The 13,307-nt window shown below is 41.6% G+C and overlaps 2 protein-coding genes across 2 annotated transcripts in view; one reads left to right on the top strand and one right to left on the bottom strand.

Moving 5' to 3' along the window:
• LOC102372492 (ATP-dependent RNA helicase DDX19B) overlaps positions 1-8,689 on the top strand; it is a 19,261-nt gene extending 10,572 nt beyond the window's left edge. The window contains 7 exon segments of the mRNA XM_014523585.2: positions 716-848; positions 1,691-1,805; positions 2,550-2,727; positions 3,223-3,460; positions 4,588-4,750; positions 5,826-6,017; positions 6,755-8,689. Coding sequence (XP_014379071.1) covers positions 716-848; positions 1,691-1,805; positions 2,550-2,727; positions 3,223-3,460; positions 4,588-4,750; positions 5,826-6,017; positions 6,755-6,816 — 1,081 coding nt within the window. The 3' untranslated portion in view covers positions 6,817-8,689.
• Positions 8,690-10,506: 1,817 nt separating this feature from the next.
• Positions 10,507-13,307, bottom strand: part of UBXN10 (UBX domain protein 10) — a 6,029-nt gene continuing 3,228 nt past the window's right edge. Inside the window, 1 exon segment of the mRNA XM_025213159.1 lies at positions 10,507-13,307. This exon segment is cut by the window's right edge and continues 32 nt beyond it. Within this exon segment, the coding sequence (XP_025068944.1) occupies positions 12,833-13,307 (475 nt within the window). The 3' untranslated portion in view covers positions 10,507-12,832.

Here is a 13,307-nt window from a genome sequence, read left to right as displayed (position 1 = left end):
CGTATGTACACATCCTTTCTGCACTTGGTAAATAGGGGGGGGGCATGAAATCGTTGTTAACCATTAAATCACATCTTTTAGGTGAGGAAAAGCCTGCTTGAAGTGTTGCTACACGCAGAGCTGTTGATGCATTCAGCTGTCCATGTTGTGCTGATGGGCTATACAACAGATGCGCATAGGTCCCTGTAAAGCACTCTTCCTTTCATTGCCAGCTCTACAGCAGTACTTCTCTCTCTCTTTGGCAGCAGTAAATTCTGATGATCTTTATAATATAAGGGGTACTTTATAAAGCTGTTTAACCATGGTGCTTCATAAATCCTGGCCGAGGCACTGCAGTTGACATGCTACAGTTCACGGCTGCCTTGGTTTCTCCATTTACTTCATCCATACCCTTGGGGTGAAGGGCATAAAGCAGTGATGCCAATGCAAGGGGGAGATGAGCAATATGGAAAAGTACTGCCACATTGCAGCAGCCTCCTTAACAAAGCTCCACAGTCCGTTGAAGCTGCTTGTGCCCAGATGGATGCAATTTGTAGAGTGCTCACTTGCACCCTCCATCTTGTGAAATCCTGCTTTTATGAGACTGGATGTGGCTTTAGTTTGTATACAGCTAAGATGCAGGGCCAGTGTATTAGAATCCCTTATCTGTGGCTGTCATTCACCCTGTCGCCGTGTAGCCCATGTTAGTCGCGCTATGTCAAGCTCATCCCAGAGTGTTTAAAATGACTGTTGTGTGTTGATCCAGCCCACAGAACCTGATTGCCCAGTCTCAGTCTGGTACTGGTAAGACAGCTGCCTTTGTCTTGGCCATGCTCAGCAGAGTTGAACCTGGGAACAAGTACCCACAGGTAAAGGCTTCTGGAATCTGCTGGTTCTGTTGGTGTCTAGTGGCAGTGCAGTGCCATCTAGCGGAGAGGCTGCAATTTCTTTTTGGTTGGGCCCTTGGTAGCACTTCCATAGCACGAAGCACTTCCCAGTGTGCTGCTGTTTCAGTGCAAAGTAGGGAAAGCCCTTGACATGTGGGTGCCTGTTGTGTATAGCTACTGGACTCCCTGCACCACATGTGCAGCTTTGGCTCCCTCATCCCTCTCCTTCTCACACCTTCCAGTAGTCTTTTGAGGAGCCAGAAGAGGGAGTATTGAGTGGCTGAGTAAGGGGATATTGCAGAGCAAGCATGGGAAAATGAGTGGACAGAGGTCTTAAATTACCTAGGAAGTTGACTAACACTTCTCACCTTCACTCAGAAATTGCTTTAAATAGACCTTCCCCCCCCACAGTGGGTAGCCAGCAGGAGAGGACCTGGTTAACTGGGCAGTTTCACCAGTGTAAGAAATTCCTTGCTAAGGATGCTGCACTCTCTTTAATTACGGCTGTATCCATTGGAAACACCTTTTAATGTTTTCTTACTAAGGTGTTTGTGTGACTCTTCCTAGCAGAGTATCTTAGCACTTGCCCTTATCAAGATGTTTTGCTCACTTGCTTGTGTGGGCAAAAGGAATACAAAACCAAAAGGAATTTGACTCTACTCATCTAAAAGGGAGAGTTTCCAAAAGCACAATTCAGCCAATGAGTATAAATCTAAATGTTCTGCTCTTAAACATTGGTTCTCTGCTCTGTGTACAAGTGAAGGATTACAACAAAACGTGTTTCACAGGAGATCTAATGTGCTCTTATTCCCCTTTTCCTCCAGTGTTTGTGCCTTTCCCCAACATATGAGCTGGCACTTCAAACAGGAAAAGTGATTGAACAGATGGGAAAGTTTTATCCAGAGCTGAAACTTGCATATGCTGTCCGAGGCAATAAATGTGAGTGTGGGGGAAAACGCCTCTAGCAGATTTCTCTTGTACTGTATAGTTATTGGACTCAATGTATTAATTTAGCTTAAAACTTGCAAACAATGACACTGTCAGATGCTGTAGCCCAAATCAGCTGTAGAATCAAATTATTTAACATCTAAGTGCTACAGAGAACACTAGTTGGTGTTACAGGAGTTAATTCTCAAAAGTACTCAATGCGGGGATGGAGTAGGGCAGATGTACAACTTGTGTATTAAGGATTTTCTTGAATTTCTTCTTCCAGTGGTTTAATTACAGTTAGCTAAATACCAGTAGCTGCTGAGAAGTATTCTTGGTGACCTTTTGTCCAAGAGGATCTTTTATATTGTAGGTTGCCTATACAGTCTGCATATTTACTGATAGTCGTATTTGAGGTTACAAAGACTGTATAAATTGTCACATTTAAGCCAGGCAGAAATGGCATATCTTGTGTGCTGCAAAAAAAGCTATGGATTCTAGAGAAATTACCTCCTCTACAAGGGAGAAATAGCATTGGGCTCTGCAGACCTGACCTAAAAAGGATATAATGATACCTGCTGTTCTGTCCGTACTGACTCTGTTTGAAAAAGTCAGTCCCAGAGTAGAGAAGGAACCCGAAGCAAGAGGATGTATGGATTTTATCTTCTTATGGCAAAGTAAAAAAGAGAGGTTGGGCTGCTGGGGTATTTGTTTTTTCCCCAGTGATGTCAGTAAAACCTTTCTGTCTCTTAACAGTGGAGAGAGGTCAGAAGATCTCTGAGCAGATTGTAATTGGCACTCCTGGCACTGTACTGGACTGGTGCTCCAAGCTGAAATTCATAGACCCCAAGAAGATCAAAGTGTTTGTTTTAGATGAAGCAGATGTGATGATAGCAACCCAGGGTCATCAAGACCAGAGCATTCGCATTCAGAGGTAAGGACCATCTGGTCTATCTGTTGAAGGGGGTGTGTGGAATTGTAGCTTTCCTCCATCAAAGCCAGTTAGATTTCTGAGTGGTCTCTTTAATGTCCCACTTCCTCTCATTGAAAGAAGGGCTCTCCCCCAAATAGGAGAAGATTCTCTGTTGGCATCTCAACCAATAAGGTCAACAGCTTCCAAAGAAATACACTTTAGGCAGTTAATAGAGCCAGAATTTCAGTGGAAGACAGGCTTTTAATCTTCTCAAGGAACAAGGGCCGTCTTCATTGAGCGGGCCTCCCTGATTTTAAATACCCAATCCGTCCAGACACCACCAGTCAATAGAACCAGGAAGATAAAATATTCCAAACTTAACATTAGACAAAGTAATGCATTTAAGTCGATTCCAAAATATTTGTGGGTGACTGAGATTTGCTTTGCTCTTAGCAGAAGTTCTAGTAGAGCGATGAGGGCTAACGTCACTTACTTGCCTTGTGCTTTCTTGTGCAGAATGCTCCCCAGAGATTGTCAGATGCTTCTATTTTCTGCCACTTTTGAGGATTCGGTGTGGAAATTTGCTCAGAAAGTTGTTCCTGACCCAAACATCATCAAACTGAAGCGAGAAGAGGAGACGCTGGACACCATTAAGCAATACTACGTTATGTGTAACAACCGAGATGAGAAGTTCCAGGCTCTCTGTAATATCTATGGAGCCATCACCATCGCGCAGGCCATGATTTTCTGTCATGTGAGTTACCCTCGGAAATGGAACCACCGTGGGTGTACCCTAAATGGAAGCTCTAGTCAGAACAGGCCAACTCCAAAGTGGTGTCTACAAATGCTAAGAACCTTAGCCACAATAGTATATGTTCCTTGCAACGTGATTGAGGGCATGGTCTTTCTTTGTAAGGAACCAGAATGGGAAACAAGCAGTCCCTGTCCCTGCTTTGAAAATGAAAAGTACAGAGGATTCTTGGAAATGTCTGACACATTTGCCTTACCCTAATACTGACTTGCTGGTCCAATCTGTGCTGAGGCTAGAAGCCTGCTGGCAACTGCTGTTTGAAAATAGTTGTTCCTGCTGCAGTTTCTCTGCTGCCTGTGGACAGGCACTTTATTACAATTGCAAGAGCTGGATTGTCTCTCAGCACGGTTTCCAAGACTAGACACATACTAACACCAGCTGGTCGTGAACGTGCCTGTGTTGCATGGTGTCAGCTATATGGTAGATACCAATTTATTATTTTTAAAGTTCTTCCCCAAGCAAAGCTCTGAATAGGAAAGGACCTATTTTAGAAACAAAAGTATCAGAAAATCAGAGTCAAATGGGGTTGTGAAGTCATAAATAATGGGAAAAGTCTTGCGGGTAAAAGATTTGGGTTTTGCTTGGGGTTATGTCGCTGACTCATGACCCTTCTGGGCTACAGTTTTCCTCTGTATGCCGAAGAGAATACATAAGAGACACTACTCTGGCCTCTTTTCTTCTGGACAATCATTGTGATCTGAGAGTGCTTCCTAAATTTAATTTATTTAAAATTTCTATGGCTTGCTGGTAAGTGAAAGAGCCGCATAAAGAAAGGGACTGACTATACAGAGAAAATGATGAAAAAGGCTGCACACACAGTCTTCCTGTTCTGTCAGATTACAAAGGAAGTAGAAAAATGTTTCTAAGCTTAATCATAATGTTTGGCTTTCAAAACAAGGTAGGGATTTTTGATCAACTCTCCCCCTTTTAAATTATGATTCTAGAACCTTGGGACGAGCGGAATTAAGCAGGGTTGAAAAATCCTTCCTGTAAAGAGGCCTTTTTCCATTTCATGTTCTAAAGCTGCCTTCGCTCTAGAAGACCTGAATTGCTCTTGCTTTGCATTTCAGACTCGTAAAACAGCTGCCTGGCTGGCAGCAGAGCTGTCAAAAGAAGGTCACCAGGTGGCATTGCTAAGCGGCGAGATGATGGTGGAACAAAGAGCCGCAGTTATAGAACGTTTCCGAGAGGGCAAAGAGAAAGTGCTGGTGACAACAAACGTCTGTGCCAGAGGTAAGATGCAGTGATGCTGCGTTGGAGGCAGGCAGCTTACGCTGGAGGTGGAACGGTGCTGTTCTCTGTAGAGGAGGATTTGTAAGAGGCTTTGTGTTACACTGCACAAATTAGGGTCCTTAACCCTGTTCCAGGACAGACATTCTCTTTCACTGCTTCTGGACTTTTGCTTCCACTTCCAGCTATTACATTTCTCAAGAAGAATATTTAGCAGCTATTGGCAAAGGTGCCCTGTAGTCGGGCACAGATTGCAAGTCTTACCCTCCTCCACCTCTCACACCTTTCTAACCTTTTGGCATGGAGAAATGATAGAAAATTAGGGTTAAAAGGGACCTGAGGAGGTTATCTAGTCCAACCCTCTACTCAAAGCAGGACCACCCCCAACTAGATCATACCAGCCAAGGCTTTGTCTAGTCGGGTCTTAAAAATCTCCAAGGACAGAGATTCCACCACCTCTCTGGGTAACCTGTTCCAGTGTTTTACTGCCTTCCTTGTGAGAGCTTTTCCTAATATTTAACCTCAACTTCCCTTGCTCTCCTATGACTGCATCCTGTCTCATACATTGCCAAATGAATGTGTCCTGGATTCTCATAATAAAAGAGTCATTGTCTGCAAAAGTAACTCCCTGGTAATAGTCTGTACTGTGAATAAGACATTGATACATGAGAAGTTTCATAGTCTTTGAAGTCTTTTAGAGAAGTGGGAGGGACAGTTCAGTTCATTTGCTAGTTACTGGAATTTAGTAGTCTTTCCTGTCACCAGGGCTACATACTGCTTTTTCAAGAGTGTGTTAAAGGATTGGGTAATTGGTTGGTTCTTTTCATCAATTGAAATCTAAATTCAAAATGTGGTATAGAAAGCATGTGTTTCCAGTTACCCTTACAAATTCTCCTGAACCATCTAGCTTCAACTTGTGGCATGTCTGCAGACTTCTTGACCAAGGGGTTGTTAACTTTTCATGGTACTGCTCTATGAAAACTGCTAAAACCAAAACCACTGTGGATTCTGCAATTCATACAATACCACGCCAAGGCTGTTCCTAGATTAACTGTGGACTTGTGCTTTCCTCCATCAGGGATTGATGTGGAACAAGTGTCTGTTGTTATCAACTTTGATCTTCCTGTGGATAAAGATGGAAATCCAGATAATGAGACATATCTGCATCGGATTGGTCGTACAGGTCGTTTTGGCAAACGAGGACTCGCTATTAACATGGTAGACAGCAAGCACAGCATGAATATCCTCAACAGGATCCAAGAACATTTCAGTATGTCCCTTCAAGCTTCCTTTTCTCCTGTAGAGTTAGAGAAGCAGATCATTGATTCTATAGAATTTTGACCAGTTGTGCATCAAGCAGGTCTGATTTTCGTACAGGTTTTTTAGGCCCTTTGGGACCTGATTTAATTTAAACAGTCTTATTTTACTTCAGTCAGTCTATCAATAATACAGCTGCTCTTTGTATTACAGTCTTCCAAAGGTACGGTTATCTGTTCTGCCGTTCTTCACCCAGTCATTTATACCCATTCAGATGAGCAGTAAGCTCTTACTTCAAAGTCAATTGCACAAAGCAGTGGAATATTGTTTAATGAGCAGATGTCGTAGCCCATTTTGATAGATCTGAATGTCTGTTCTGAAAGAGTGAAATTTGTAATGCGTGCTTAGAAATGCCTGGGAACTCTTCTTTCCATGGCCTGGCACATCAGTCCAACTCTCGTTCACTAGCTGGCATCATTAAAGATGATATTCCACAAATGATAATGTTTGAATGCCACACAGCTTGAGAGACTTATTTTTTTCCCCCCAGAGATTGCTTCAGTTTTATTTATGATACTTGAATGACTCGTTGATTGATTTTTATCTTTAAGCCTTGATTCAAAACCCAGTTTCTCAGGAACAATAAATGGGACCTATTTTCCAGTTTCAGGAAAGACACCTTCTTATCTTTATTCTTTCATTGTGTTAAGGCTGCATACAGTCTGATTACCTTCCAATCTTCTTTTGCAGACAAAAAGATAGAAAAATTGGATACCGACGACTTGGATGAAATAGAGAAAATAGCCAACTGAAACGCAGCTGCTGGAACTGGTATACACCCTGCTGTGGTAGCTCTCCCACTAAAATTGGATCAGCGTTCAGATTGGCACACCTTTCGGCCAGTCACGAAAAGGACTCTTAAGATATGAATACACAGAAATTACCTCATTTTAACAATTGCAGTTGAACTTAAAATTGTGCAACTATGGGAAGGAAGAGGAAATGTTTACAGAAGCTTTTAACATTTCTTAGTTTAGCCTTAAAATGGGAAGATGTTTTAAATTCTATGAAGTACACTTGCCAAAAAGTGACCAATAAGTAAATATCTAGAAAGAATAAAATAAAAATAAACTTTATCAATGTTAATTGGGATATAACTTTATAACATGACTAAAAATGATCTATTAAAACTCAACAGCCAAATATACGTGGACATAGACTAAAAAAAGGCAGCTGGTTTTTTGGGTTGTTTTTGGTCTCAAAACGAAACTTGTATGAGACAAGATTTCTTTTTTTCTTTTCTTGGCACTTATGATTTTTATCTGGCTTCCAGATGGAGTTGCCTGCTTTTCCTTATGTAGATTGTCCAAAGGATATCTTCAGTAGTTCATACTCTGAAACACTGGTGCCGTGTTGCTTTTGCTGGGCAGTATTTTGTTTTACTTTGTTTTAGAATGGCCACAATTCATAAAGCAGTGCAGTGAAGAAAGTGCTAATTAACGATTCTAGAAGTTCAAACGATGCTTTTAACCTTGCCAAACCTAATTTGGGTTCAGGTGGGGGTCAGTGGGGAGGGAGGGATCAGCAGTGTAAAGGAACCTGTACAAATGAATTTCCCAAATAAATTCACCCCTACAATTGTCAGTGTCTTTTGATAGGGGAATGGGGGTTACAGTTACCATGAGTTAGGTGGTGCCAGTTTTAAAATGCTGCTGTTGTCCAGACAGGTCCCTGTGAGGTCACATGGAGCTGTTGGACTTTACCAATCAATAATGCAAACAGGAATATTTATCTGGTGAAAAATCATGACAGCTTGTATTGACCAAAAATACCCTTATATAGAACACCAAATTTGCCTGTTATATAGTATGTTTCAGTATCACAGTCTTGAGTTAAACCGCTCAGCCAAAATACTCATGGGAAGCACTCCACTTTCATTGTGCTTTGTATTTAATTAAAAAAAAAAAAAAAAAGAAAGAAAGAAAGACAGGTCATCAGTCCTTACAAACCTTGCCCCTGAGGTGATCCTTACCAGAGATGGTTTTGAGAACTGCTATATTTGGGCTTTCAGTTGTGTTGGGACCACTTACTGTGCACAAATGAAAATGTGTGAGTTTTTGTTTCCCCCCCAAGTTTCCCAGAGAAATAGGCTCCCAAGCGTTAACCATGTGGTGCACAGTTCTTTTGGGAAAAATGGGACATGCACAAGCAGCCATCGTACTGCTACTCAGTACAGGAATCGCTTAAAAACTAAATGTATAAATTGTAAATTTAGCTCTGAATTTTCATTGCAATTTTGGCCATCATATTCTGTTCAAAGACAGGAACATGGATCCTTTTACCAAGTAAAAAAAGGCTCATTTAAAATGTACCTAAAATTTTAGGAAATTGTGCACCCTTTTATCAATTTGTATAAAGGCTTTAGTGAAAAAAAAAAATGTTAAAATCTAAACTTTTTGTATTCTGGGGTGTATCTATTTTTATTCTGTTGGAAACCTATTTAAAGTGGCAGGTGAGTGAGTGCTTGCGTGTCGAGTGGAAGACTTGTTCGATCACCTACTTTAATAATACAGCTGAATGACCTTTTGACAGCAGTGCATTGGGTTGAACTGTCATGAACGCTGCTGCGGGTCCTGTGTGCTGTTTCTAGTGTACTTTTAATTGGAATAAAGAGCACATACAGAACTTTGCCTCAGCTACTCTTTTCCTCTGCTCTCCATGTGTTGTTAAATGTCTTGTGTAAGGGGCCTGAGGCAGAAGTTTAGACAGGTTTTCTTCTGAAATGCATGCCCATTCAGGACCCAAGACTGCAGTGTAACAATTGTTGCTGCATTTCTTACACATGGGCATCTCCCTGTACTGAATGCATCCTACTAGTCATTTGCTATGAAACTAAGTTGGATGACAAACAAAATCAGCTTGATTTTGTTCCTCGCTAATGTCTACTGACACCAAAACTCTTCCTGCCTCAAAGTCTTAGCAATAACTGCACATCAAAAACTCAACACTCCACCCCATTGCTGGGCTAACATAGTTATGATATACCATTTTCTATATCATATGGCAGAGGGGAATTATATGGTTAGCATCAGGTCTGGCCATCTTTTGACTCCTCAACCTGAGCCCCTTGCTCTTAAGCTGGCTGGCTCCTGGGAGGTTTGAGCCCCCTCCATTTCCAATCCAGCTGCTCATCAGCCAACTCTGGACACTACACCAGGCCTGGCTCAAGCCTGAATGTGGTCCCAGAGGCAGCCAGCAGTCTGCTAATTGTCTAGCAACCAGCTAACAACTTCCTGGGGCGGGGAATCATGACCCCAGGCTCCCCCTGCACTGGCAAGTAGGTCACAATTGGGAACTGATCCACAATCCCAAAATCATGCATCAGGCCATGGCAGAAGGCATGATCATTAGGATCAGGGAATCAGATCCCATTTTGCCTTTAAACAAATGTCAGTGGCCTTAGGAACCAATTGGTAGTTGGCCTATGGGGAGGTGACCGTTAAGCTTTGTCTCAAAACTTGTGCCAAATTCATGACTGGGACTATAGCAAAACACCTTACCTACTCTGCCTTCAGTGACTGCATCTATAAAAGGATAAATCTGGAACAAATTAGATGCAAAGCAAAAATTTATGTAGGATTTGTGAGACGGCTGCTCCAAGAGCTCAATCTATTTTGCTACCCAAAAAGGAGTTGAAGAAATCAGTCTGTATAAGTATCAATATAGGAATAACTTCAATAACAAGCTCATAAATGTAAAAAGATCTAATAGTTGGAGGCCAGAGCTAAAAATATGCAGACTGAGAAAAAGGCACAAAGTTTTGGGAGTAAAGGTAACAACTCTTGTAACAGCTTAGTGAGGGTTGGTGTAGATTCCCAGTACTGCTGATGTTTAAATCAAGATGGGATGTTTTTCTGAAAGCTATACTCTAGTTCAAATTAATTAATTCAGGGAAGTGTTAGGTCACAGTATAAGATCACAGTAGTCCCATCTGGCTTTATATTATACCTCTCCTCCCCTTGGGAGGAGATAGCATTGCCTTATGATCTCTGTTACCAGTAACTTTGGCTGTGTCACTCTGGCTCTTATTTTCTCCTTCACACTCCTTTAATCACTGGATCAAATACCAGCTTTTGTCCTGTTCTTCAGAATTTAGCGTTGGTCATTCATCTGGTCTTTCACACTGAAATATCAAGTCCTATATTTATTAATTGTACTTGCAGACCAGTATCTGTTTCCTGGCTACCACACATGCTAGCAGCTTTACCTTGTTTTCTCTTCCTGAGGACTGGGGCACAAATGTTATGGAACCAGTTGCCAGACTGCCTGAATAAAGGAGAGGTCCAAGCAGAACTGTGGAAGCCACACGTGGCTCTCTAAAGCACCTAATTAACGCTCACTCCGACATTCTATAAAGCAGTAATTGAGTTTGCTGTTAAAGTATGAAGAAATGCAGCTAAGTCAAACTTCTACTTTACACAATCCATTCATTCAAGTCCAAGCTGCAGCCAGAAAATCTTTATTGGTCTTAACATTACACACGGTTAAAGCAGTTTATTTAAAAATCTTTAAACATAACATACACACATCACAAATGATAAATCAAGTGACAGTGCTCATTTCATAAGCCTGATTTACCACCATTTCCTGCTGCATGTCATGTGACTAGCTGAGCAGGTGCTTTGGGGACAGAAAGGGTTGACCACTGTAACATCTGTACCGACCACCCTAACAGTGTCTGTGACAAGCTGCAGTCCTCTTTTTATGGCAAAGCCCTCGAAGACACTTATCTCAATAGCTGCCATTACAACAGGTGATTCTCTAATCCTAGCAAAGATGTGAAGAATGACTGAGCAGCTGCATTAAAGGAATGGGTTGGAAAACCATCAGGGCTCTCTGTGGAGGAGGAAGCAGTTGTACATTAACTGTATAACATTAACTGAGCTTTGGTCACATTTCACTACTAAGTATTTAAAAAGAAGAACCTCACTCTGCAGGGCAGGGAACCACTGGTTATACGTGCGTATTTATTAAAAGTGAATGGAACCCTTCCAGTGAAAGATGCCTCCATTCTTTCTTACTGGTAGCAGGTTCATATATTCAGTGCACTGGTCAGCAATACTATATATAAAACTCAGCTCTGCCACTTAAGCAGTCATTTCTTGCCAACAGCCAACAAAAGGTTCAAGAAGTTTGGCTTGTATTCTTCAATATACAAAGTGGATCACAGAGATCCTTCGCTCCTTGCTGCTAGGACATGTTCTATCAGGTTCCCAAAAGGATTTCTAAATCATGAGCTGTAAGTTCTGATAATTGCATTCTCTGTAAGAATGCAAATATGAATCTATCAGGCTATTCCTCAGACCAAATTCAAAATATCATCGCTTGCAGCATCAGCTAGTGCTTACATTTCAGCAGAAATACCATTCTGTTTCATAGGGCTTAATTACCAGTCCAGGCATTTTTGTTTTGGACTGAATAATTCAGCACATGTGATCACAGCAGAAGCAAGTTTTCTAGCAACTTTTTTTTTTTTTTTAATTGGTTTGGCCATTACACGAAGGCAAAAAGTTTTAACCTGTAATACTAAATAGCCTATTTGGCAAGCTGTCCGTTCACATAGGTTAATCCATTCCCTATTACAGGGGATTCAAACACAGCCACTGCACGTGAACAGTAAGATTTTACCACTGAAAACATGGGAGGAGAATTTTTAGCACACGCACAACAATGTATTAATACCAAACAAAGCCAAAGTCATTCTACTCTGGCAGGCTGATTTTCTGAAACAAAAAATGAATCACTCTGGAAGAGCCCCCATTAAGGAGGGATAGTCTACCAGGTTAACAGCCCCAGCAGTACTCTGCTCGTACGCTTAGCCAGACTCTGAAGCAGCAATTGCTCAGGTGAACTCATTTCAATATAAAGAGAATGTTAAATTGCAATATTGGTTAACAAACAATAGCGCTGGAACATGGAAATTACCACAGATGAGCCACCCTTAATTATGGACCTCATGCACTAGAAAAAACAAAGACCTAATAAGCATAACAGCATCCTGCCAGGTTCCAGCAGTCAGTCAGGCCTTCTTACCAGGAAGTTTTTTTGTTTTTTTTTTTAAGAGGACAAAGCCAGTCACGCTCTTGGGAGAGGCACTGAAGTTGTCCAGGAATAGCTGCAACCTTGACTGTACTTATCCCTGACCTTGCACTTTAACCCAGCCCAAAACTTATTTCTTCTCGCATATTTTTGATGTATTATTGCTTTCACACAGTGTTCTGAGTCACTACCTGGGTTGTAGCTGCTCTTGAAGCCAATAAGATTTCTTTATGATGAAGATAATGGAATAGTAAGGAACAAAAGGAGTGCTGCTTTTATCTTCCCAACCACATGTATTAATTGGGATCAGAATCCATTTTGGGAAGTGCTACCTTCTTTGAGTGAAGTAAAGATGAAAGACAGGGCTCCCACCCAAGGAAGAGTGCATTAGAAGTTTTAGGTCTTCCTAGAAGAATTGAAACTGTTTTAAAACAACAGTTAGAAATATTAAAAAGCCCAAGAACTGATGACCAGCTCTCAAAAAATGAGACTGTACACATGGAAAATACAGCCTCTTAAGGAGGCGTGTACATACTACTTAATTATTTTAAAGTGTATTTCAGCACACTCCTTTTATACACCAGTCTACTGCAAAGCAACTGCTTGGAAGACAGGAGTAAGAACTAGACCAGTAAGACGCATCAGGCTGGTTCAGTTCTTCACACCACTCATCAAAAGGAAATCCATGGCACCCAAGAAGTCACGTGCTTGGGGTGACGGGGTGTACACTCAGAGATCTCCATCTTGCTCTTGCTGTAGGATACACAACACTGACTTGTGTAGGATTCCACACTCTTGCAGGGACTTTGTAAGGTCAGAAAAGCTCCTCCTAGGCACTTCCATAGTTTCAACACTGCAGTGTTTGTACTTGGTGGTATTCTTTTTTTCTGCCACAGCAAGGACTGTTTGAAGGCTATCTGTAGGCTTGAAATGATGTTCAAATCTCTGACCAGAAGGAGACCTAACAGCAAGCAGCAATCTAGGCTCTTTCTTGGATGGCTCCTCCAAGTTTAAAACCAGTGATGAAGTACTTTCTTCTCTGGTTTTTCTTAGGGGCTTCTCAAATGTGAGGGACTGAGCACGTGAGCTAACCCCTACATTCTCGACTGTGCTGGTGAATACTGCTTCTCCAGTACAAGCTTTGGTTTCTTGCTCCTCTTCCTGTCTGTTGCTCATTTTCAGTTTGTTGGTCTGCTCAGTCACT

This window comes from Alligator sinensis, unplaced genomic scaffold (genome assembly GCF_000455745.1).
Source record: "Alligator sinensis unplaced genomic scaffold, ASM45574v1 scaffold1719_1, whole genome shotgun sequence".
In the NCBI taxonomy this organism is placed as follows: Eukaryota; Metazoa; Chordata; order Crocodylia; family Alligatoridae; genus Alligator; species Alligator sinensis.
This window is presented reverse-complemented; position numbering and strand designations above follow the sequence as displayed.